Raw genomic sequence first — 25,879 nt, forward strand, 5'->3', positions numbered from 1 at the left:
TGCACCAAAGTTTCCTTGGTGCTATGACCTGAGTTTCCATTTATGTAAGTTACAAATTTTGGCCAAGGAATGCATACAAGTGTTCTCCCGTTCATTGGGTAATCTTTCCTCCACAATTCTCCTGGTTTCCCACCCTTCAATTAAATTTGAAGGGAAGACTTAAGAAAACAACTCCTACCACTGGGTTTTTTTTCAGTGGCAGCGATATTACAGGACTTCTGCCCCTGAAAAATGATTGCAGAATTTCTCCTTCCCCTGGAAACACTCAGAGAAATCAAGCATTCAATTTCAAGAAATCAATCACTACAAATAAAAGGAAAGTCCTTTCAGTGGCTGCACCCAGAATTTGGAACTCACTCTCACCGCCTTTTCCCACCTTGTGAAAACCTTTTTTTTTTTTTTTTGTCTGCGCTCAGTCATTGCTGACCCTGCAGTGACTGCTTGGACGAGTCCTTGCAGTTTTCAAGGCAACTGTTTTTCGGAAGTGGTTTGCCAGAGCCTCCTTCCTAGGGCAGAGCCCAGCTGGCGAGCGCAGGAGGCGGGGTTTTCCGTTGCTTCGCGCCCTTTTCGGGCACACGCGGAAAGCCTTAAACTTCTGCTTTTTCTGGAAACTATGATTTAGTATCATGTTTTAATCTCTGCTGCTCTTGATTTTTGTAATTTTCCTTTAAAAATGGTGTGGCTATACTAATGTGATTGTTTGAACTGAGTGTTTAGTCACCTTGAAAGACAATCAGGCAAATGAAGAAATAGATGAATAGGCTGCAAGGTAATTCTGCCTCTGATAGCTGGTAATTTCATTTTGCTTGCAATCCCTCCTCTCAATGAAGTGAAATGTAAGCTCTGAAGGCACTCTCATCAGCATGGAGACTGACATGACTTAAAGAGCATTGGAAAGCACCATTTTCTGATGACAAGTAGTGTCATGAAGTACTCATAGCCACCCTTACATGTTCCCTACAGCCAGCTGCTCTTATGTGCCCCTGAGCACTGGTTCCTGCATTAGAAATAATTGCAGGGTGCAGTCAACATTTTACCTACTTCAAGCCATAAAATTAGATGCACTGAGGCTGAGGGCTGCTGACCATTGCTTGAGGGCAGGAACACGTGACATTGTCCTCTACCAGCCCCAGGCCCACTTGGCAGGCAACCTCTCCTGGTCCTTTTCTACAATGTGCCAAAAGCAGTGTGCCAGTTCAAGTGATCCTATGTAAAATCTGTCCAGCTTTGTCTCTTTGGAGGAAGTTAGTTGACTGTAGTGACCTGAAACAGAGGCAATAGAGACAGGATAGGGGTCAGAAGTGGGGCAGCAAATGTTATGCCAGTGTAGTTTCCACCAGCTCAAGGATGGTAGATGGTACTAGAACTAGACAATGGGGAAAGGCTCTGTGTCTCATTCTTACTTCACTACGAAGTAAAGTTGCATAGAGACTAAAATTGCTCTGGGCTTCTTGGAAGGACAAGGATACAGATAGGACAAACATTTAACACACGGAGGAATTATGGCATTATAAGAAGAGGCAGTACCTAGAAAGCTGATTACGGGTAGTCTCCGGGTTAAGAATGCCCGGTTTATGGATGACCCATAGTTAAGAACAGAGATTATTGCAGTAAAATCTGATTTAAATACACAATGATTTGAGTTAAATACTCAATCGTTTTAGTTAATTACACAATACTAGTTATACAGTATTATACAATACTGTTGTTCCAGCTTATGTACACATTTGACTTAAGGACAGACCTTGGGAACAGAACTTGTTCTTAAAATGGGGACTACCTGTATTAAGCCATTAAGGGAAAAAGAAGTAGATCTGGACTGTTCGTTATAATTGGAGAACCATGGCACCTTCAGAAAATGGTGTATCTCTCAGGAATGCAGTTGGTGCTGTCCATGTTTAAAGACGCTCTTACTTTCTTACTGTTCTTCAACAAAAATATGAGAAGCAGCTGTTAGAAATAGCACTAGGTTTCAACAGCAACACAGTACAAATAAAGATGGAGAGAGAAATCCTTACCTATCTGGGAGCCACTTGTTAAGAGAGAATTGAGGTAAGCATGAAAATCCACACCCAACACATAGTCATTTCTCCCTGCAAAGCTCTGTACGTTACTACAAATTTCTTTGTGCTGACTAGCCAGAGGGCAATCTGCAGCTGTGAATTTCTGCCCCCATCTGCCTTATTTGATAGAACGTTTCATGGAACCCATGCCAAACCACATCATTATTAACAATTTGCCAGATTTCTCCCTTTCAGGCAATGCCACCTGCAAAATACCTTATCTAATCCTGGAATTCTTCAGCATTTAATTTTGCAAATTAACAGCACTGGGCTCTTTACAGATTTTTCAGATTTCTTTTTTTAGGTATTTATTTTGAAAGTAGTCCTGTTTAATACTCTAGTGATCCAAAGGCCCATAAATTTGGGAGAATAATAAAAATGATAATAATGTAATAATAAAAGAACAAGAACTATAAATGGGGACTTGATTCCATTTCACTCTCACCTGGTTGTCCACTTTTTCTCCCAAGAATCAGCCAACAGCTTGTGGCCTGTAAGTATGCTCAGTCATCATCGGGGGTGACTGCGGGATATAGTCAAAAAAGTCAAGATGGTGGCTGGTCGCCACAATAGTGCAATCGAAGCTCCAACCTTTTTTTTATGTGTGTTGTTTTTGTGACACACATTTAAAAATGGGTAGAGCATTTATTGCACCATCATAGCCACCACCTTGACATTTTTCGAGATACCCTACGGGCACCCCGGTCATCACTGGATATTTTTTTCAACATCCTTGCCCTATTTAGCTTTTTTTTCACTTGAGTTTTTTAATTTTTGGATTTTGACAAAACTTAAAGCCCTGAAGTGTTCATTGAGATCTTCCTTTTTGTGCATAGCTTATGCTATTTTCTCTACATGAGCATCAGTACTCACACCTGGATGTGAAAAATAGAGGAAATCATATTGCCCTGGAATTCCTGCAATTAACAGATACTCTGCAGGCAAAAGAAATGAGTGCCAATTTCAAGCCTCACTCTAAATAGGTACGTCAAGCTCTTCTTTCTGGAGTCTGAGAAACAAGGCAGCAGTCATGGCTGGTTGATTCTTTTCACTGCATTATTGTGAGTGTGGCCCACTCTTTCAGCCCACAACTTACCCTCCACCTAGGCAAGCAGCAGAACTGCCCAGTTTGAGGGGTATTCTGGCCAATGGACATCCAGGGACCCCTAACCCATTTCTCTGGCATTGCTATTAGGGACAGAGAAGAAATTCATTCATGTCAATTTATCAAATCTCAAATTTTCAAGCCAATATACCAAATTGTTTGAAATGTGTTTTTTACTAAAAAATTTGCAATGCATGTGCCATTTCTTTTTTGTACTTTGAAGAAGCAGGTTAGGAAAAGTATTGATGCTTTTGAACTTAGGTGTTGGAGAAGACTCCTGAGAATACCGTGGACAGCCAAGAAAACAAACCAAGGGATCATTGAGCAAATCAACCCAGAGTTCTTACTCAAGAGACAAATGATTACACTCAAATTATTCTTCTTTGGACACGTTATGTGAAGACCTAGCACCCTGGGAAAGGTGGAAGGAAAAAGTCGAGGATGACCCTCAGCAAGATGGTGGGTGCACCATTGGAAGACCTGAAAGACCAGTTTAGGAACCACTCATCATCAAAGAAAATCTGTCTGTGTGGTTGCTAAGAGTCAACAATGACTTGATGGCACATAATCATATTATAGAAAAATCTGAACAAATATAAAAACAAAAATTATGCATAAAAATTATGGAGGACAAATTGTTTGCAAAAACTAAGGCAAAATTAGCAACAAAAATATATGTTTGCCAACATATACAAAAATGCACACACATATATACTTGTGGATAAGCTGAGAATTTTAGGTTCCAAAATACACCCCCAAAAATGGGTTCAGCTTATCTGTGGGCCAGAGCTCAGATTTTTTAAAGCCTGTCATGGACTTAAAATTGCATGAGTTTATAAATGTTGATCTAATAGTTTGCAGTTTCCTGCCTGTCACTGCAGTTAAAAATTCAAGGGTCAGCTTCCCCATGGGTGACACATTTTTCATGGTATTTTGATTGAAATTTCGAGGATCAACTTATCCATGGATAGGCTTATCCATGATTATATATGATAGTTTAATACAAACTTTTAAAAGAAATTTCATGGATGATTAATAGACTTGCATAAATTAGAAATTTATTTACAGATTCCAAAATACGAGAAATGGAAAGAAACTGAAACATTTTGCCCATCCTTAGTTGCTCCCCAACCCTGCCAGCCCAACTACCTTTAAAAAAAAAAAAAAAAGACACTCTCCTTCATTGCATCTGTTCCATAGTCCCTGCCTATTAATCTCCTTGCCTGCCAGCCATTCATGTTGTAGTCACACCCACAGTGTTTTTCTTAGCCTAGGACAAGCTGCATGTATCAATCACTGCTTTGAGTCACATAGTCAAACCCCTGAAGCAGTGAGAGACCGAAACTCTGACCTTCCAGGACCTTCTTGGTGTGAACCAGTTAATGCCCCTGATTGCTGTACTAAGCTAGGGAAGTACATTATATTTTAAAGCAATGCACAACCAGCTGTTTTCAGTTTCAGCAGCCTGGGGAGCATGATTACTTCTTCATCTGGAACAGATTTGGGGGTCTTTCTGGACCATTAGGATCTGCACCAGCCCTACTAACAGCCCTCTAATCAAGAGCTTGGTTTGAAAGGCTGGAAAGCAGAAAGGGTGATCTGTAGGTGGATGAGTCCATCTTTCTCCAATCTGGCGCCTTCCAGAAATGTTGGACTACAACCTCTCCTGTCCCTTGCCAACCATGCTGGGTGGGAATCATGGAAGCTGTGGCCTGGCACGACTGGAAGACAACAGGTTGGAGAAGCCTGAACTAGGGCCTGGGGAAATAAATCTCTATTTTGTAGCCCTGGTTGCAGATGGTGAAAATAGGAGGCATTTGGAAAATTCATTCAGTTGTATACAATATGAGAAGAGGGATACAAGTCAAGTATTGGTTTATATACATTTTATAATTCTAAAGGAAGTGTTTTTCCTTCTCACTGAAAACCCCAGAAGCAATTTAGAAGGAATGCTCTGACATTTTTATTTACTAATGAAACTGTTTTGGGAGCATGTGTTGTACGTTGCCCGGAGTCACTTTTTTTATGAGATAGGTGCCTGTATAAATTGGATAGACAGACAGACAGACAGACAGAGGCAGATTATTACTATGATGTGAGAAGAGAGAAAGCTATAACCCTTTGTTCCTGCAGGTTCCCACTCCAAACTGGGTGTGCTGTTAGTTCTGTGAAGACAAGAGCCTCTAGTACTAGTGAAAACTTCTCACTCAAGGCAAATAGGAGTTATGTGTGGGAGTAAGGTGGGGAGAATCAGGATTAGCTGTGGAGGTGTGTGTCAGAAATTAAAACCCATGCTGTTGTCCCAAACTGGATTTGTTATTGATATAAATATGGTACAATCATGTGATTTGTCTCATGTTTAGTTTAGTCTCAACATATTGCAGGGTTATCAGCAAACTTTCACATCCTCCAAACTTCTTCTAGAAATTTCTGAAGAGTTTTACTGAACCCTGAACATTGCTCACAACTTTGTTATTTAAGCCCCAAGGAAGGCTTTTATTAATGTTCAGATTTTGGTTTCTTGTGCTTTAATAACTCTAACACAGAGCTGGACAGATCGAAGCCGCATGTGGCCTTCAAAATGGTCATGCCCCCAAGAAATTTCCAAAAGTTGCTACCAAATGAAACTCTTGTTGTGACAGAAAAGGAAATTATTAAATGCATAAGTAGAGAATAATTACATTAACTGAACTTAATTTTAATCAACTAGAAATGAAATGAAATTATTTAATGTCTGTCCTTTACCACTCAAAGGACAAATGAAGCCCTGCGAAATGGCTACCTCTGATTTTTGCATAGTGATGGGGTCCTTTTGGGCATGCTGGAAAACTTTCTCTGACTGCTCTCTGAAAGTATTTGGGCAGGTGTCCAACACAGCTTCATGCTGCAAAGGAGGGGAGGCACCTACCATGAGCTGAGCTCTTTTTAATATAAATGTTATTAAAAGTTTAAAAGAGACCATAAAAACTAAGGAATAAAGAAAACAAAGAAAGAAAAGAGAAAGACAAAAGACAAAAGACAAAATTGCAGAATGAAAAGATAAAAAGAAATAGAAGACGCTTCCAATTTCCTTTGCAGCAAATCTAAGTATAATTACAAAGTTATCTCTTGAGCTATGATTACAAAAAAAGCTCACTTTTTTCTATTATCCTTTTTTTTCCTAAGCATCAAAACCACAAATCATAAATTCATTTTTTTTCTGTGTCATGCAAAAAGTCTATAAGGAGTTTCCAGTCAGCAATAAACAAAGATATTGCCTTTTCTCTGATCAAAGAAGTCAATTTAGCCGTCTCAGCAAGTTCCGTCATCTTCACCAACCATTCCTCCATTGTGGGTAATGCCAGATCTTTCCATCTTTGTGCATACAATAATCTCACTGCAGTTATCATATGCAAAAACAAAGTTCCTAACATTTTTCCCACCGTTTTATCCATCCGTCCCAAAAGAAAAACATCTGGCTTGAATTGTACATTAGTCTTTAAAATCTTCTGAATTAGTGTATTTATTTGTATCCAATTTTTTTTTTGGCTTTTTTACATGTTCTCCATATATGATAAAATGTCCCTTCAGATTGTTCACTTTTCCAGCAAACCATGGACTGAACTTTCAATGACCTGAGGTTGGGCTGCCCTGTATCCCCAGGGATCAATCACTGTTTTGTTTTCAGCTCAAGACCTTTTGGGTGAGGAATGATCTGCATTCCACTTGAGTGGTTTCATCTTCCCCTCTGCATACCTCTCTGGTACAACCTGAAGCTATGAACTCCTGGATATAAGAAAAACAAACACATTTAGGTGCTCAAAACACAACTCGTTGCTCTTGGAAACAGAATCAATCTCATCATAGTAGAGCAGTGTTTCTCAACCTTGGCAACTTTAAGATGTGTTCATGGCTGGCTGGGGAATTCTGGGAGTTGAAGTACACACCTCTTAAAGTTGCCAAGGTTGAGAAACGTTGTAGTAGAGTAAAAGTCTTTACTTCCTCCTAGAATAAGTAGCCCAACTTTTTCTTAGCCAAAGGCAGAAGTTGTTTTTGGAGTAACATACCAGTAGCCACTCTACAACAAATCAGAGTGAAGCCAGGACAAAAATTAAATTTGTTTCAAATTCAATATAAAATAACAATTCATAATGTTTTTCATGTATACTTCATCATTTTCACTTCTGTGGCATTATAAGTTAACATTTAGCAACACCTTTTGTAGCAGCTACAGAGGCTGCATCCATTTTCACTGGGCATGTTGGCTGGAAAATGTTGCAAGTTCCCTACCTTTGTCCTTGAAGACACAATAGCTAGATCCACTCACAGCCCCAGTAGCGTGAGTTTCAGCAACAACACCCCCCAGCTGATTTAAGTTCTTCTTTGGGTGACTATGATTCATAGAATGGGAAGAGGCACAATTTTACTCTCTTCTTAGGCAGATCTTGGAATGGCCAAATGTGTCCAATGAATGCTTGAAGCAAGTATTGGGAGCATCACCCTCTGCATGGAGCAGAGAATGGGTTTGTAGCTGCATGGCTGGATCAGAAATTGCATTGTTGGAGTGACACCTTTTTGTTGCAACTGAATGCCTAAAGCAGAAGTAGAGTCATGACTGCAGGCCCTGCTTCCAATCTCAACCTATTTAATGGAAGATGGGAACAGGGCATTATACGATACAACTGCATACAATTCTATGGGTAATTCCAGATGACCAGTCTTCCCTCCATTTCAGAATGAAATGGCTTTTTCAGATCACTAATTTTCTACTTGCATGAGTCCCCTCCTAATGATGAAGGAAAAGTTGCTTGGAGAGAAGACCTGTATCAAGTGTGATTTTTTTGACTTCCCAGTCTAACTTATAACCTCGGTATTCCCTGTGGGTCTCCCATCTAAGTAGTAACCAATTCTGCTCAGCTTGTGCATCCAGACACAGTCAGCCAGATGCTGCCATCTGCTGCCACAGACTCTCTTTGTGAATGTGGTGGTATCTACATTTACACATAGATAACAAAACAAGCAAGATTCAATTTTCAGTAACCCTAATGAAATCCCCTCCTTTGACCCAGGCTTTTCATCTTCATGCAGACGCGTTGTTTGTCTGACCCAAAGCAAAACATTATTGTCTTCTGCTGGAATCTGGGCAGTGTTTGTGATTTGTAGCTTTTTTTTTCTAAAATGGCTGCCCAATTTAAACTGACAGTATTGTGTCTATGGCGCCACCTTGAGGAGCAGGGCCACATGCTCTCCTAAAGCAGTGTGGGGCGTCGAATGACACATAGGGAAGAGATGTTTTGTGCCTGCCGCCTTGTGAGTGCCTGAAGGAAGCATCCTTTACAACATGTCACAGGGCTTGTGAGAGGCTTAATTCCCCATTTCCTGTAGGTGTCACTCTTGTATCTTCATACTAGATACTTAACAGAAACTCTCTAATGCATTAGTCCATCAAGGACAATATGATGTACCCTGACATGGGCGACAACTCGTATCAGTGTACCTGGAGATGGCAGAGGCTTTAATTAGGGCTGATCAAAATATTCTCTCTCTTTTTCTTTTATTCAACACATTTCTATCACTCCCAAATCAAAAGAGTATTTTGAGAAATTGGCCCGATCTTCTCATTATCTGATCCCAGATTGTTTGACAGCAACATTATTGTCGAATTAGCCATTCTTATGAAGTCCAGGAAGCAGTGTAAGACAGAGAGATACATAACTGTGGCCCAAAGTTCTCCAAAGCTTTGAGTCAAAATTCAGAATCACCAAACAAGGCATAATTTTTATTGTGACAGAACAGAAACATGATTAAACATGTGAAAAACAATTGCTTCAGTTCAATGAATACTATTTGATTAATTTATTTTTATTACATTTAGATTCAATTGAATTTTATTTTTGTCCTGGCTCTTCCAACATGCCAATCACCCCCACCTAAGACTTATGCCTTTAAAAAAATCTTGTCTTAAGATATATTCAGCATAGCTTGGTGGTAAATAATCTTGAAAAAGTGGTCACTGGTCATATAGATTCTTGATCCCTTTTTCACCTGAAAGTATTGTGTAGTGTGGGTCTCAAGTGAAACATCATTAGGACTTGATTCTGAAGATGATTCCCAGTTTTTAGCAAGGGTTGTTGTAGGGTGAGTGGAGGAAGAATGTGAAACTTGCAACTGGTTCACTAAGCAGGAGACAAAGTGATGGTGGCTCAGTGGTGGTGGGATAAACTCACTTTGCATGTGTGGAAAAGCCCTCATCTCTCTTCCAAACTCTACATCATATCATAATCCATAAATTGAATTATAAGATCAGAAGCCTGACTGATGTATGCCATTACTCCTAAGTTCAATGGTGTTCATTCACAAGTAAATGCTTTGAACTGGAATTTGAACATGGCACCAAGTAAAACAGCTGATGGAGGATGTCCCTTTCCTGGTTAGCTAGGCAGGTCTGAATGCTTCCTCTTCTTCCTTGACAGTCCCACTAGTAAACCAAACCAAGAAATCAACTCTACAAGAAGGCTAAAACTACTTTTATTGAGATGGGCTATAGCAACAGAAATTTGTAAGTCTGATTACCCTGTACCTCCTGCTCCTTATAGTTCAGTGAATTAGGGAGGAGTCTGAGCTGCTTCCAAGCACTTATCTGGATGTTCTGGACTTAAAAATGCTTTAGACCCTGTTGCCATGTCAATAGAGTCTGTATATCTCCATCAAGGTCATCTTCCTTACTTGTACACACCTCCTCTTCTCAGCTGGGCCTTGAGTGGTACTGCCCTCAGGTCTGTGTTATATTTCTACATTCAGATGAAACACTAGGCAGAAGCAGGTGTGATGGAAAAATAATAAAATAAAGCTGGAAACTCTCCCCCCATTCCCCCTTGCCTCTCCAGCAAACTCTTTACTCCCCCCTCCTCCTTGCCTCTCTTTCTGCCTCCCTTTCCCCTTGCCTCTCCTGCAATCTCTTTTCTCCACTTCCTCCTGCCATTCTCTGCTCATGCAAAACTGGATTAGCTCCAAGCTATTGCATGACCCAAGGGTGACCAGGTTCCGCTGCCAAAAATAGCCCTCTTAACACTATCATACTGAAACAATGGGAGGGCCATCACCTGTCTGCTTAAGGGTTTGCCATGGTTCTTATCTCACAATAGAAAAACCATTTATCCCCCATTTAACACCTATCCAAACCTATCCTCCAATCAGATCCCTCAGATTTCCCACCTCTCAAACTCGAAAGGGTATAAATTCTATGCTTTTCCATTGTTGGGGGTTCCTCTTTCTTGGAAAGCAGGCACCCAATGACCATTGCAATAAACATGGTTCTTCTCCTCAGCCTTGTGCTCCTGTTTTGGGCAAAAATTCCATGACGCAGGTATATTTAACTTTTTGTTTTTACAAATACTGTGGAGGATCCCTGTGCCAGTGGCTATAATTGTTTTAAGTAAAAGCAGTGAAGAAAACCATCAGAAAGAAAGAACAGGGAGATTGTTACTGTCTGATAAAAAAAAAATGTGGCTGTCGTGCCTGAAAGAATTATTCTGGACACCCGACAAAGAGAAGAAAATGACCTCTCCTTGCTTGAACATGTGACTGAGAAATGGGAAGGCGTTTTCTGATCAGACATGCCAGAGAGGTATACATGCAAAGCAGCAGCATCCCCAGGAAAGAGGTCAAAAAAGTCAAGATGGTATTCATGGGTATGATCAAAGCCCTACCCATTTGTACACATGTACAATGTTGATGTGCATACAAGAGGGATGGGGCTTCAATTACATGGTCATAACTGCCATCTTGACTTTTTGACACCCCCCCACCCCCCGGCAGCAGGTTGAAACATGCATATATCAGGAAAATATTGTAGGGGAGATGGGCGGGAGAGAAATTCAATCAATCAATCAATCAATCAATCAATCAATCAATCAGTAAAATGCCTAGTACAATAGACCCAGTCATCTTCCTGTAACCTGTATATGATCTGTATAGGATCTGGGGACCTGAACAGCCAGAGTTCTTAGCAATGGACTTCCATAGTTCTTCTGGAAGTTTCCCAGGTTGGTGAAAGAGTACACTAGTAAATCAAAGCATGAATGAAATGAAGGCCCCAAAGTGATGGCATTTTCTCCTTCTCCTTCTTTATCATCATCATCATCATCATCATCATCATCATCATCATCATCATCATCTTATTTTGCTTCTTTTTCCCCACAAGCTATGTCCTGGCATGTAGTCAAACTAGGCTAAGTGGGATCAGGCTTGGCAAGTATTGGATGGGAGCTTGCCAGGAAATCCCAGATTAGACTAGAAAGTCAGAAATACATCCCAGAAGGAGGCAAATGGCAAACTGTTGCCCCAAACCCTACATGGCTGTCCATGAAGTCATCAAAAGTGAAGCTTTATCCATGTTTGGAACATTTTATATTCTAAAAATGAGAAGGGGAAATATGCTTCTGTGTGGCTAGATTTAATAATTAGTTAAAGGATTGCATTATATTTATATTAATAGTATCTGGATCTTTTCTCTCTCTCTCTCTCTCTTACGTTTTAGGTTATTTTTAATTACAATTAAGTATAATTGTTTGTACTATCAATGCTGTGTTACCTTTTTTTCCTATTATATGTCGCCAATAAAAATATAATCAACAACAATCAACAGATGAACTTAGCTTGGAAGACTTCATTTAATTTCCTCTCAAGGAAATGAGTGTATAAGAGACAGACAGAGGCGTTAGACCTCAGCTTCCAGGATCCCAGTGGACAGGGCTAATGTTCTAGGTTTTGTAATCCAGCCTGGAGGACACCAGGTCACTTACCTCTGTTTTGAACTGTGTGATTACCTTCAGCAACTTTGCTCTGAGAATATGCTGTTTTTTCTGGGGCTGAAGATATATTTCCCTGAATATTTGTGGGAAGCGCATAACTTGTGTCAATGCCAGATTGTATGTTTTTAAAAAGCATTCTTTTAGATCAGCCATATAAAATGTATTTGGGCTGATGGGCATATTAAGAACTTGTCAGTTATTATGTTAAGTTGTCAGAGTACATATTTATTGAGGAATATCTTGTCCCCAAACAGAACCACAATCCAGATTTTTGTGAAATAATTTTTGCTGTTGATAGAATTTGAGCAACGTTTTCCTTTCCTTTGCAAAAAAATAAAAAAAGTCGTTTCTGTTCCTTCAAATAAAAATGGGAATTGGAAAAAAAATGCAGTGCTTAAATTCACATAAACACACACGTAACATCCAACCACAAATACTTTGCTGATGCACAACTTGCCAATGTATCATTTCAAATAGAGGCTTGCATTTTGTAATGGTTGCTCTAATTTCTTGAGACTGCCTCTAGCAGAATTTGGTGCTGTCAGTTGAAAGGTGTGTGGGATTGTTTAAAAAATGGATATTAATTCTCTCTATGACTTTAATAGCAAGCCACTTGCAAAGTCTGGACTACATCTATAGACTACATTCACTAATTAAATGCTTGCGTATCAAAAATAACAAGGGACACACAGATCTTTTGATTGCAACAAGCAGCAACAGAGCTTTATTGGACAATTTTCATCAGTATCAAAAGCCAGTCATGAATGAACTGAAGAAAGAGAAAGCATGTCCTCCAAGAAAGTGCTTTAAAGAATGGATGAAACAAGGATTAAGGAGGGCAGGGTGATCTTTTGTGATGGTCAACAGAGAGATAGAAGAGTAGAGCCCTATCTATTGTGGGGGTTTATGCAGAGAAATTGGGCAGATGTGCTCTTCCTTGATCAGTAGAAATTCTTGGAGGAATTTGGGAGCATCATCGATTGCTAATTGGTTAGTCACAAGGTTTTCTTCCAAGTCCTATTGAAAAAGACAAAGAGGGGAAAATGAATCTTGGGGGAATTGGGAAATATGAGCAACAAGAACTGAGGCAGAACTCATGTGTTCTTGGTGGTCAAATGTGTTTTCTAATGACCAGGACAAAACATGTTCCCTGAAGATATTGTCTCTTTACCCCAACAGAATGAAATACAGGTAGTCCTCAACTTACAACCACAATTGGGACCAGAGCTTCTGTTACTAAGTGATGCGGTCGTTAAAGTGAGTCATGCCCAATTTTATGACCTTTTTTGTCACAGTCATTAAGCAAATCCAACTTGCCCATTGACTTTGTTTGTCAGAAGCCTCCTGGGAAAGTCACAAATGGCGATCACGTGATCCTGGGACACTGCAACCATCATAAATACATGCCAGCTGCCAAGCACCTGAATTTTGATCACGTGACCGCAGGGACACTGCAATGGTCATAAGTGAGACGACCAGTCATAAGTCACTTTTTTCAGTGCTGTCGTAACTTCCATAGTTGTTAAACAAATGGTCATAAGTGAAGGACTACCACTAAACAAGCAACAAGCACTTCAAGGTTATAATTTGTATGTTACTTTAGATATTCAAAAAACTAGTTAAAAACAAAAACATTTCAGATACTGAACAGCAGCAAATGTTATAAAATCATTTAAATTAGAAACCTGTTGTAACTTTTGGGAAAAGTAGACAAGCAACCTTGGGGCTTGTCTTGAAAAGTATTTTAGAACTATTCTAAACCAACAAAACAATATTTTGTTTCATAAATTCATCATTGTCTTTCTGATTCCATGTTCTTTGTTTCATCTCAAATGTAAGCAATCTTTGTTTGGGTTGATGGTGGGGACACCTGCACAGGGTGCCATCCCTTGTTTAGGTGCATCCCACAGTGGACTCTTCTGTCAAAGAGCCTTCTGCTGCCTTTGGGTAGCCCATCAAAGGCAACACTCCAAAAAGGGGCAAGACTCCAGGACCAAAAAGTGATTGGCGGGGGGGGGGGTTAGAGCTGACATCTCTCTTGACCCTAAATCCCACTTGGACTTAACACTTTGAAAGCAAATGTTGCAAAAACCCTGTAACTTTGTAAAAGTGCTTGCAGGATAAAGAAAGTACTTCACCAAATTTCAAAAGTTATAGAAGAAAATAGGGATGGTTACATGTGACTATTAAGTTGGCCAAGCCCTCATTTAAATAATCAGTTTTAGAGGAGACAAAGAAAATGGAAGGTTTCTTGCATGGTGAAGGAGATGCCTGGAACCAGATGTGCTCAGGATTCAATGGTACTCTCCTTGACACAGAAGAACCTAGAGATATGCTACATCCTGCCCCACCCCACAATCAGCAACCTATATGAAGCTTCCAGTTTGGCTGCCATTGGTACACATATTACATTGCCCTAACTTTTGCCCTTATGCCAAGTCAATGAAGTGATGTTCTCTGCCAATTACAGACTCCAGCCTCAGACTTAGCTCTAGTTCCTACCACTAACCTGAGAAACTCTGAACTCTGCAAAATATAGCCTCCATCGCTATAGTTCCAAACTTGGTGGCCCACCTTAGTTGAACAAATGGATGGAACTGAACTCTATGTTTAGGATAGTAGACACAGAGGAATTTGCAAACCCAAATGATAGATAATTCCTTAGAGTGCCAAACAGCTGCATCTGCAGTGGTCAAATGCAGTATGGTTGCTTCCCAGTATTCCCATTTCTGATCTTCCATAGTTAATCAGGATTCTACATATTTTTTCCCATTAAAAAGATTTCCATAATTATAAAAGGAAATATGCCACATTTGAAATCACCTTTACTGATTAATATTACTCTTCCCTGCAAACAGAAAAGGGAAAGAGAACAGGAAAAAACAGCAGTGTCATCTTGATCATGGTAATTCTCACCCGTTTTGCAAGATGTGGGATAGGACTGACAACGCGAAGAACTCCCTCCTCCTACACAGACGCCTCCTCCGCCGATGCCTCCTCCTACACAGACGCCTCCTCCGCCGATGCCTCCTCCTACACAGACACCTCCTCCACCTATTCTACCACCTCCATATCCTCCTCCACCTCCTGAGCCACTGGAAAAAGAGAAATATAATCAATCAATCAACCAATAATTAAAATTCCTTCTCGGGGAAAGAATCCCCCCAATAAAGTAACTATTATGACTTTGGCATCAACTTCTAAGCTTCCTTCATGTTCAGTAGAGTACTATCATTTAATCTGGGAAAGAATTCTACCTGAGTTCTTGGAGAGCTGCTACTAGTTGGTTTTATCAGAATTTGTCAACGTGGACTAGCAGTCTAAGTCAATACAAGGCAATATGGTAGCTTGGTTCACCACACCTATTCATCACCCCTTTTCCTTCTCAACACTCAAGCCTTCTTTTGACATTACACATGCAAAGTTCCCATCTTCTAGGTAGATTGCATAACCCCTGTTTATTCCAGTGACATTTAATGCTGCAGAATTTCAGTTCACTGGAAGCTAACAAGGATAGAGTGCACGTACTTTATCCTTGTTGGCTTCCAGGTGAACTGGAATTCTGCAGTATTTACTCTAGTCCACTCTACTCTACTCTACTCTACTCTACTCTACTCTAATTTACTACTACGCCACACCACATCACACCATGCTACACTACTGGCAATGGTAACTTCTGATGAAAAAAATATCACTGAAGCAGTATCAGCAGGTTCTGCTGATGCTGACATGTTAAGTATACATATGACTTCCTAAAAGGGCTAGAACCTTTCAGAAGATGCTTGTTGAGATCCATTATTGACAAGATTTGTTCAAGACAGAGATCCTAACTTCTGTTTGGAAAGCAATGGATTCACATCTTCTACATTTCCTAGTCAACATACATTTCTTGCTGTCCCTCCTCAAGCAATCGGCGGTATTGGCAGATCTCCTGTTCCAGACGCGTTTTGATGCCAAGCAGCAGCTGATATTCTTGACTCTGACTCTCAATCTCACACCGGATGCTAGCCAACTCTCCTTCTACTGGTTCAATCATAGTCTGAATCTGTTGTAGCTGCATGTTGTAGCGACGTTCCGTATCCTCCAGATTGGTTTGCAGAGACTGGATCTGAAAATAGAAAGGCAACTTATAGGACATGATCTTCAGGAAAGTGCTGAGATGCTTTTAGCAGAAGGGAAGGGATAATAGAAATATTTGGCTGCTAGAAAATCAGTTGTATAACATGCAGACTATAGTTATTTCCACATGCTGTCACATACCATGCTGATTTGAGACTGGAGCTCAATCTCAAGGGCCTGGTACTCTCGTCTCAGTTCTGAAAGTTGTTGATTGCCTGAAGTTAACTCCTGGTCACTTGTAGTCACTTGTTGGCGAACCTCTTCCATCTAAAAGATACAACAGAACAAGAAGAAAAGAAGAAAGAAAATAATATAAGTTGTGGCATCTGGCATGGGAGTGGTGGTGGAATAGACCATGTTAGAATACTGATATCTTCTTCTTAAAATACTTTCTTCCTCTCCAAACTACTTACTGGCCAGGTGGGCTTCCAACCAAACCTCCAGTTCTCTCTTGAGAATAGAACACTTCTGTGCACATAAGACACTGCCAACAGTTGACCAGATTTGTATCTGACTGAATATCCCACTTCTTGAAAATATTAAGTCTAAATCTGGGGATAGGAAACTTCCAGTCCATGAGCCTGATCCATTCAATCAGGATAGCCCATCTGCCTCTTCCGCCAAAGCCCCTCTCCTCCCATAGCCCTTCTCCCATAGCATCCACGCCAGTTACACTACTCCAACTACGCAACCCTTCAAGGTGACACAATGGCACTGGTTGCTATAAACAATGCATGTGTGTGTATGGGGGAAGGGGAGGAGAAGGGGTTGTTGCTGTTTGTTCTTGTTTATTGGTTTCCCATGGTTCAGCTATTGCTATTAATGAACTATTGATCTGATCCCTACAAGCTCTTCTTTTCTTATGTTAAGAATTATGCTAACTACTTTTTACCCACTGCCTGAAACTCCAGATTGGTATCTGACTGAATATCCCACTTCTTGGGCTCTGACTCCCAGATTTCTCGCTTTTCAGCTCCTATTTTCCCAACTTTTATTTAGATTGCTTCCAGGATGTCTCTGGGATGTACAAATTCATATTTAGCTATTTCTTGCAACCTGAAACCTGGGCTTCTCTTAAGCTCTTGTCAGCAAACCCCACAAAGTATTTCTAACAGTGCTGCTGGTGAAAGGAAATTGCATTTTCTGAATGCTAGGAAAAGGGAGTACTTAAATATATTTCACTTGCCTTGCTTTCATACCAGATTTCCACCTCTTTTCGGTTTTGCTCAATGATGGTTTCATATTCACACCGGAGTTGATCCAGACGTTGTTTCAAGTCTTGTCCAGGGGCAGCATTCACTTCAACACTGACATCACCATGACCTCTCTGGCTTCGGAGTCCTCTCAGAGTCTGTAGCAATGGGGAAGGATAAATGAATCATAAGAAACTGGCATTAAAACAAACTACTTTATGGGCAGAACAATCCTATTTGTAATGTGAAGAGCCTAAACAGAATAGAAGAAGGATGCTTTATATTTCCTCCTCACGGAAGAAAAATTCTTTGTGGCATCTCTGTGGCTGGCATACATTAATTTTGTAGTCCAGCTATACCTGTGGACAAGATTCTTACAGTTCTACAGTACTGTCTCTCATTGCAGGCCTGGAAAATACCCCCTTCAGTCTTCTCCCTTCCCTCTCTCTGAAGTTAGAGTTCTGACATGGAAAGCAAAAGGACTCAGTATGCCTTTGGGTCCCACACAGTAGTATTCTTAGAAAACAAAATAGTGGATGATTATTCCTAGCAAAGAACATCACGGGTGGTTGTAGCCAGTATTTTTTTTTTCCTGTTGTATGAGTGCTTTGTGATTGCCCATACCCATTGTGGCAACAATTTTGTGAATGTGCAAGCCATAATTTGCTCCCCAAATTCTGAATTTGCCCACTGAATCAAAAACGCTAGGGAAGTCAATTGTAAGTGCTTCCAGGTCTGTTTTATCCACTTTTTCTTCACAGTATGATATCATTTCTGTATGTGGAAAAATTAAAAGAGGAAGTAGGCCTTTAAAATGTGGAAATATGAGATTAGGTGAGAAGGTAGATTGCTGCACCTTCACAAAAAAAGAGGGCAAGATGCCACATGAAAGACATTTGTTTTCTGGGTACAATTTGGTTGGGAATTATGCCATTGACTCTTTACTAGAGAAGTGTTTCCTGGTACAAGATATACCAAAGAACAGCAGGGAAGGATTTTGGGTGTCATAAAAATGCATGCTTTGAATTTTGTTCCCAAACAAAATGGATGGTGGTGGTATATTATCTGGAAAATAAGGGTGGGGGAGCTCTGAATGTTAGAATTCTGTTTACTGCTGACTAGTGCTCTTACCTCCTCATGATTCTTCCTAAGACATATCAGCTCCTCTCTGAGGGACTCACACTGCATTTCCAGATCTGACTTGGCAAGAGTGAGTTGATCCAAGAGTGGGCGCAATCCATTAATGTCAACCTCCACATTCTGACGGAGACTCGCTTCAGTGTTATATCTAATCCGAAGGAGGGTTTAGGTATCATTAGTGACCACATTTGCAAAAAGCGTACCAAAAAACAAATCCTTTATGAAAAAAAGTCAACAATCCCCCCAAATACAATGAAGAGCGAAGATGTTCAGAGATTGTTGAATGTTGGCTGTTTATTTAAGGGGTAAAAAGAATACAGGGATGAAGGGGGATGAAATGGAGTATCCTCCCAGAAGAAACCACTTCCAGACAGAGAAATTTTGAAAAGGCACACTCCACACTCTATGATTGTGTGAAACCCCACTTTTGAATTGTACTATTATTGGCCCCTTGGAGTTTGTAATCAAGAAAAGTGGTCTATCCCTTCCTCAGGTCAAATCAATGAATGCAGCAAGAGTGGAAGGAGGCGGGTGAGAAATGCATCATACTCACTTCAGTTTAAAATCTTCAGCTGTCATCCTGGTGTTATCAATATTCAGAAGAATTTTGTTATAATCATCTGTTTCACAAATAAGCTGGAAAAGATAAATAATAGAAATGTTTATGACATAGTAGTAAATAGACTGCCATGGTTCTTTTGATTGGTTGGTATAACTGATGCTGAAATACTTATTTTGACTCATTTGTAAGATTATAACTTAAGAAATGTGAACATCTGATAAATAACATTTTCTTCTTCTTTTTGTTTTCTTCTCCAACTATCTTTTTGGTATGATTTTAGTTCTGCTTTTCAAACCTGATTTTTATGGGTATCTGCTGGATTTTGCTTATGTTTGAAGACATGGGCTGGTGCTTCTATGTGCCAACATATTCATTTTCTCTGGCAGTTGCATTTGTGAATCAGTTCCCATTGAAAACCATTTTACTTGAAAAGGAAGGATCACTGATTGGCCAACCACACACATGTAGCCAACCATTTGGCATTCCATTTATGAACTATTGAACATACATATTTGAATCAGCTCCTGCATGGAGAGCCTAAATTCAGTTCTGTGCCCTAGCACATGGAATCACCTGGGCTGCCCCCCTTCTCTGAAGTGATCCCTTTCACTATGGCAAATAAGGATTTGGATCAACTTCCCAAATTGATGCCTACCAATAGTCAATCTAGTGGTTTCATTTATACCTTTCAAGGAAAGAGATCAAAGATTCCTAAAACACAGAAAGTAAGACTAAAGGGAAAGCTAACATCTCCCAGGTTAAAAGATAAACAAATGTGTGTACTTCATAGCTAATTATCAGTACAAGTTTCCATGTCTGTCCCACTTTTGCCTAGTGCCTCTCTGTTGACCTTTGAAATATTTCTTCCTTTTTGTTTCATCACTAAACAAATATTTCTAAAAAATTCAATCTTGTTATATATGATGTTCTCAACAGATTTAAAAGAAGAAACTAAAATCCTTCCCAAAATATACCTCTTGGAACCCGTACTTTATTTTTACAGTATATGACAGATCCACTGTATTAAATGTAGATTGCATTATTAAATTATGCATTTTCAGGACTAAGAATATTTAAGCTTTAAGTTATCACTATCGTTATTAATCACAATCTAACAATAGAATGAAGCATTAAAAACTTCAGACTTTGTAGCATCTGCTTAAAAACATCACAATGTGGTGGGCTTATTTAGTCAGAAGTGACCTACTTTCTCCTAAATTTATTTTGGGGATAAAAAAAATGAGGTCTTTGAAGTGATCCAGATTCTAAGGGCAAATGTGATTTGAAGCCTGCATGGCTGTGCATGTAACATCTGACAAGAATACCTCCTTCCTGGTCTGCTATGCATGCCCTTCTCACTGTACAATCTTGGGAAAAGGCAAGATTGGTTCAAGGTGGTCTTAGCTGTTGTCAACTCATATTTGAAACTTCAATAAATCACCACACAATCCTAATAAATAATTTAAAATCTTGCTGCTACTACCACACAATAACAAATTCTTATACTGATGTTGTTTTCTTTCTTATCAGCTCTTTTTCTGTAGAATAAGGCAGGAAGCGGTAGGGATGTAATTGTATTTGATCTTCATTTACTTAGAGAAGCTGTAGATTATGAAGAATTTGATTTTATTTAACAATAGCATGCAAGAAACAATTACTATAGGGTGCAAGTTGTTTCTAGTTAGAGGTTCATCAACAAAACTCTATGCTTATTTACAAAATGATTGTTTCTGTCTCAGCTCAGCTCATCTCATCATCTCAACTTATCTCATCTCATCTCCTATATCACTGATTGGGATTTCTCTCCTCCCTTCTTGCCCCTCTCTCCTTCCAAAATCTCTTTGGTTTCTGCTGGCCTTCCTTCTAAGGAAGTTCCCACTTCACCCTTTAAATAATGAAACAAAAGCAGCAATCTACCTTATGATCACAGATTGAATACATACCTCATTGTAGAGTTGGTCAATTTCTTGGTAATAGTGGCTATAGTCCTTATCTGGTCCAATATCACCATGCTTCTGATACCATTCTCTGATACAGATCTCAAGCTGACAGTTTTCATCTTCCAGCCTTTTCACTTGGTCCAGATAATTAGCCAGGCGATCATTAAGATTCTGCATGGTTGCCTTGTCACTGCTGGAGAGGAGGCCCCCATCACCACCACCAAAACTACCACTGCTGAATGGGTAGCAGGTACCATCACCATAGCTGCCACCGCCATAGCAAATACCACCATAACTTCCACCGCCATAGCTGCCACCTCCATAGCAGCTACCTCCATAGCTTATTCTCCCTCTAGTAATTTTCCCACAGCTACCACTGCTGAAGCCACCCCCTCCATATCCACATCGGGATCCTCCTCCATAACTTTTTCCAGAAAATCCTCTTGAGGATCCTGAGGATGTAATCTTGATGCTGCCTCCACCACAGATCCTGCCACCACCAACACTACTTCCACCACCCTTAATGCCACAACTCATAGTGAATTCGGTTTAGAATCCAAATCCTAGAAAAGCCCCACTTAAGCTGCACAGCCTGATACTGGGATTCTGACTGCAAGTGCTTCATCCTAAGTATCCGTATTTATATCTCCTATAGAGGGAGTTGCCACAAAGGCTGTTCCTGGTCCCTCCCATGGCATTTGCCAATCCCTTTGTTTATGCCAGAAATTATCTCCCAGTGGGAGAGGTTTTTTTAAAGCTATCAAAGGCAATCTAGTATGTAGCTGGCTTTGTCACTCTCACAGAAATTTTAAGTGGTGATAAAGATACAGGTACATATTCAGCCTTACATTTTGCTTTTTCTCCTGTATGTTTCAGCTGTTGTGTTCCAGCACATCATCAACTTTGACAGTGAAGGAAAATGCCTTCATAAAGTCTGTACATGAAAAGAAAAAAGGTGAATTTGTCTTCTGCTGGTCATCCTTGAACGGACTAGTTATGCTTAGAGATGATCCATTGAAATCAATGGGGCAAGGGTTCTGTAATTAATTTTGTTCTTCATTTTACATTCTAAAATGGGCAAATAAGGAACAAATATATTTTGCTAATTCTTACTGCTCAGTATCACCACTGTGGTTTTATGGAATGGGGCAATAGATATTTTGTACACCCTTTAGCAGAATTCTTTTGCAACTAAATGTAAAAAACAAATATCAGAAATGTTCCTTTGAAAACCCAAGTATCCAGTCAAGATTATCATAATTTCATAACCTATGGCTAAAAAAAGATGGAAATTCATCTTCAGAGAAAGAGCAAGAGAGAAGGTGAAAGAGAGAAAGAGAGAGATTACATATACATACATATATATTATGTCTAAATGTGAGTGTCAAATGTAATAATTACAATGTTCTCTGCTCTTCTGATAGTTAAAAGTCTTAGAAGAACTTTCAGAGTGTTCATCATTAAAGTAACATAAATGGTCATCCTACTTCCATAGACATATAGTTCTTCCATGTCAGGATAAATTAAAGGAAAATCCACCACCACCATCATCATCATCATCATCATCATCATCATCATCATCATCATCTCCCATACCTTCATCCAGAAGGTAGTTGCTAGTTTGGAACAGAAAATCTTTAAGCAAAATAGATTTTAAAATATAGCAGTTAGCAATTAGCAGCACAATCTTACATACTGTATATATCTACTTAGAGGCAAACTCCAACTTCATTGAACTTTAGCATCAAATACAAGAAAATTAAAGACACAGCAAATAAAAAATAAAAAAGGTTTTGTCATTGTCCTAATCTGAAGAGAGTTTATTCTGGAGAATGATATACAGTAAGTAGCTAACCATATGTGTACCCCTTTGGTATTCTTCAAGTTTTTCAACTATTATTTTTTATATGTTCATGGTGCCAAATTGTGAAACTGTAGAACGGACCCCATAACCTGGTATCTTAATTCTAAATTCTATATGGATGATGATGATGATGATGATGATGATGATGATGATGATGATGATGAAGAACAAGAAGAAGAAGAAGAAGAAGAAGAAGAAGAAGAAGAAGAAGAAGAAGAAGAAGAAGAAGAAGAAGAAGAAGAAGAAGAAGAAGAAGTCAGTGTCAACTCTTAGTAACCACATTGACTCTTAGCAATTATAGTTGTTGGACATTGTATATTAATAAAGAAAGATTTTGGAGAGGATGAGCTTTACACTTCAATGCATTTTTAATTAATATAAATAGTTTTGTGGTTTCTTTGTTTTGTTTTGATGATAGTTAACATACACAAAATTAATCAGATAATAAAGCATTTTTTTTCATAATATGATACAAGGGAGAGCAATTTTGGGGCAATAAGGAGGACTACTTTTAAATTTTGGAAGAAGGGCCAAGTCCCCACAGGAAGGGCAGTAGTATACTAATGTCATCAAAAAAAGTGGAATTAAGATTTTTAGCCTGATTTTTATTGTTCTGGAGTTGAGGTTCTGGATTATTTTTTTTCTCCACTGTTTATATCCCATGATGTAATGGCAACAACTTTTAACTCAAATTTCTTGTCAGGAATGTTCTTCAGTAGAAGACTTTGGATACTAGGAGGCTAAATGTAAGTGGATCTCCAGCTGAATGAAATTCTTTTTTTAGATATTCTTTGTAATATTTCTTATTCACATTTTTCCTTCCGGTAGTTCTTTTCCAGTTAGCACAGCATGGGAGTCTGCATTCAGGACCTGTGCATTGCTGGCAGTTTTCTGAATTTTCATACTCACAATGTCCTATTTATATTACCACTTATCTCATTCAAGGAACTGGGATTTCGCTCCTGAAACATTTTCATAACCCAGCTGACGTGGCAAACATGGAGGGGGGGGGGGGAGAGGCCTGAGGCACACCTGTGCAAGCCACCTTTAATCCACTGACCACCTTTTGAGACAATCTATTCCATAGCTTACCATATTTCACTTTATCACTTTATTGTGGTATTCAGCCAGATAATGTTGATATCTGAAGCAACAAGTTCAACAGATACTTCTGTTTTATTCAGTCTTTCCTAATGATGTTCCAGTTGGGATCAAGATCTTTTTGTAGTCCATCTCTCCATTTTGTAGGATGTTGTCCAAGTGGGCATGTGTATTACCATATAACCACATTTGGGCTGCAAAAATCTGGATGACTACTAGATATGAACCACCTAGTAGTTTTTCAGCTCTTTCTATGATGTACTTACTATAGAGTAGTATACAATGCAGTTATGTTGTACTCCAATAAACTGACATAAGTGGAAGCCATTGCATACATTTGAACGCTTATACATCTTTTAAAAGATGTATAAGATGCTGTGAGTTTAAAGGCTTTGCTAGTGAGTGTGACCATAAGTCCTTGAATGCTTAAAAAAGCTTCTCTGATAGTGGTTAAATATGTGGAGTTGGATCTAGACAGTTGTACTAAATAACTGGATTTTAATTTAACTGTTTGGGGTTTTTTGTGCACAGTTTTATTTTATATCTGAGACAGATGAGGAAACAACATGATCCAAACAAGCAGTAGGAAAAATGAAGAAGCAAGGAAACTGAAATGTACAAAACCATCTCTTCTGATTTATTACATATCCATGTTGTTTGATTCAGACGTCCTCCAAAGTCAAAAGGCCAATATCAGAAATTTTTTTTTCAGTTAGATTTGTCCCTCCCGAAAATGTCACAAATTAGAACTTTTGGTAAGAGGCAGCGTACTGTAATTAAGGTAGCTAAATCAGGTTCAGCAGCATCAATCAGCTCTATTGCCAGTTAACTACTTTAGGAAGAGAAGAAGTAAAAAAAAAAAAGAGCAGCAGTCTCAGCCTTCTTTTGTTCAATGGGCTGTGCTGCTACGGGTAAGATTTAAACATCTGATAAAAGAAGCATTTTCATCTTGTGTGCAACTCACAGTGATCACACCCAGCATTTCGTCATCAATTACCTTTCCTTACTAAGCAACAACCCATTTAATAAGACTTGCTTGAACTGTCTAAACCAGTGTTTCTCAACCTTGGCAACTTTAAGATGGGTGGACTTCAACTCCCAGAATTCCCCAGCCAGCCATGCTGGCTGGGGAATTCTGGGAGTTGGTCCACCCAACTTAAAGTTGCCAAGGTTGAGAAACACTGCTCTATAGATACCGATGCCAGGTTTCTCAATGAACACAAAGGGGGTGTGGATCTGATTTGGAAGGGATCTCATGCCATTCAATCTAAAGACATATATCTCTCTCTTAAGATGGCTGGCTGGGGAATTCTGGGAGTTGAAGTCCACCCCTCTTAAAGTTGCCAAGGTTGAGAAACACTGCTCTATAGATACCAATGCCAGGTTTCTCAATGAACACAAAGGGGGTGTGGATCTGATTTGGAAGGGATCTCATGCCATTCAATTGAAAGACATACATCTCTCTCTTAAGATGGCTGGCTGGGGAATTCTGGGAGTTGAAGTCCACCCATCTTAAAGTTGCCAAGGTTGAGAAACACTGGTCTAAACTATTCAGCTGTGGCTTTGCTAATATCATCTACGTGTATTCCAGTGGTGTGCTTACTTCAACTCTGCTTTCCCCCAGTATGACTCCTTAAAGAGGGTTAGCAAGGATGGGATGGTTTTCTAAGTCCTTTCTCTTTTGGTTTCATGTTTTTCGTTTGTTTTAGGCAACCTATACAACCACATATACCATTTTCAAAGAAGAGATCCTCCTTAAAAGAATGAAGCCATGGCTTTATGAGCATTTCCTTGTTTGATGGTGATGGCCTTTGAAGGGCCATCCCTTTGTGATGATTTCTTGTCATTTTTGGTGCTTTATCACTTCATAATGAGGAAATCCTTTCAACCCTTCATCGCATGGTGTGCAACATGGCAGTACATGCTTCAGAAATGATTAGGAAGAAGAGGTGCTTCAGGAGATGACCACATCTGGACACGTGGACAGATGTGACTGCTTT

General features: G+C 39.5%; 1 protein-coding gene across 1 annotated transcript; it reads right to left on the reverse strand.

Annotated features, from left to right (window-relative positions):
* Nucleotides 1-12,768: 12,768 nt before the first annotated feature.
* Nucleotides 12,769-21,451, reverse strand: LOC103058701 (keratin, type I cytoskeletal 19-like). The gene is made up of 8 exons (XM_088143256.1): nt 20,918-21,451; nt 18,966-19,048; nt 18,404-18,560; nt 17,266-17,430; nt 16,221-16,346; nt 15,845-16,068; nt 14,877-15,055; nt 12,769-12,977 (listed from the first exon to the last, which is right to left on the reverse strand). Exons 1-8 carry the CDS (start codon nt 21,449-21,451, stop codon nt 12,952-12,954), a joined length of 1,494 nt encoding a protein of 497 aa, XP_087999382.1. The 3' UTR covers nt 12,769-12,951.
* Nucleotides 21,452-25,879: the final 4,428 nt, after the last annotated feature.

The sequence above is a fragment of the Python bivittatus genome, unplaced genomic scaffold (genome assembly GCF_059951505.1).
Source record: "Python bivittatus isolate LINGU-HERP-01145 unplaced genomic scaffold, Pbiv_v1 ctg000410_np1212, whole genome shotgun sequence".
NCBI lineage: Eukaryota > Metazoa > Chordata > Lepidosauria > Squamata > Pythonidae > Python > Python bivittatus.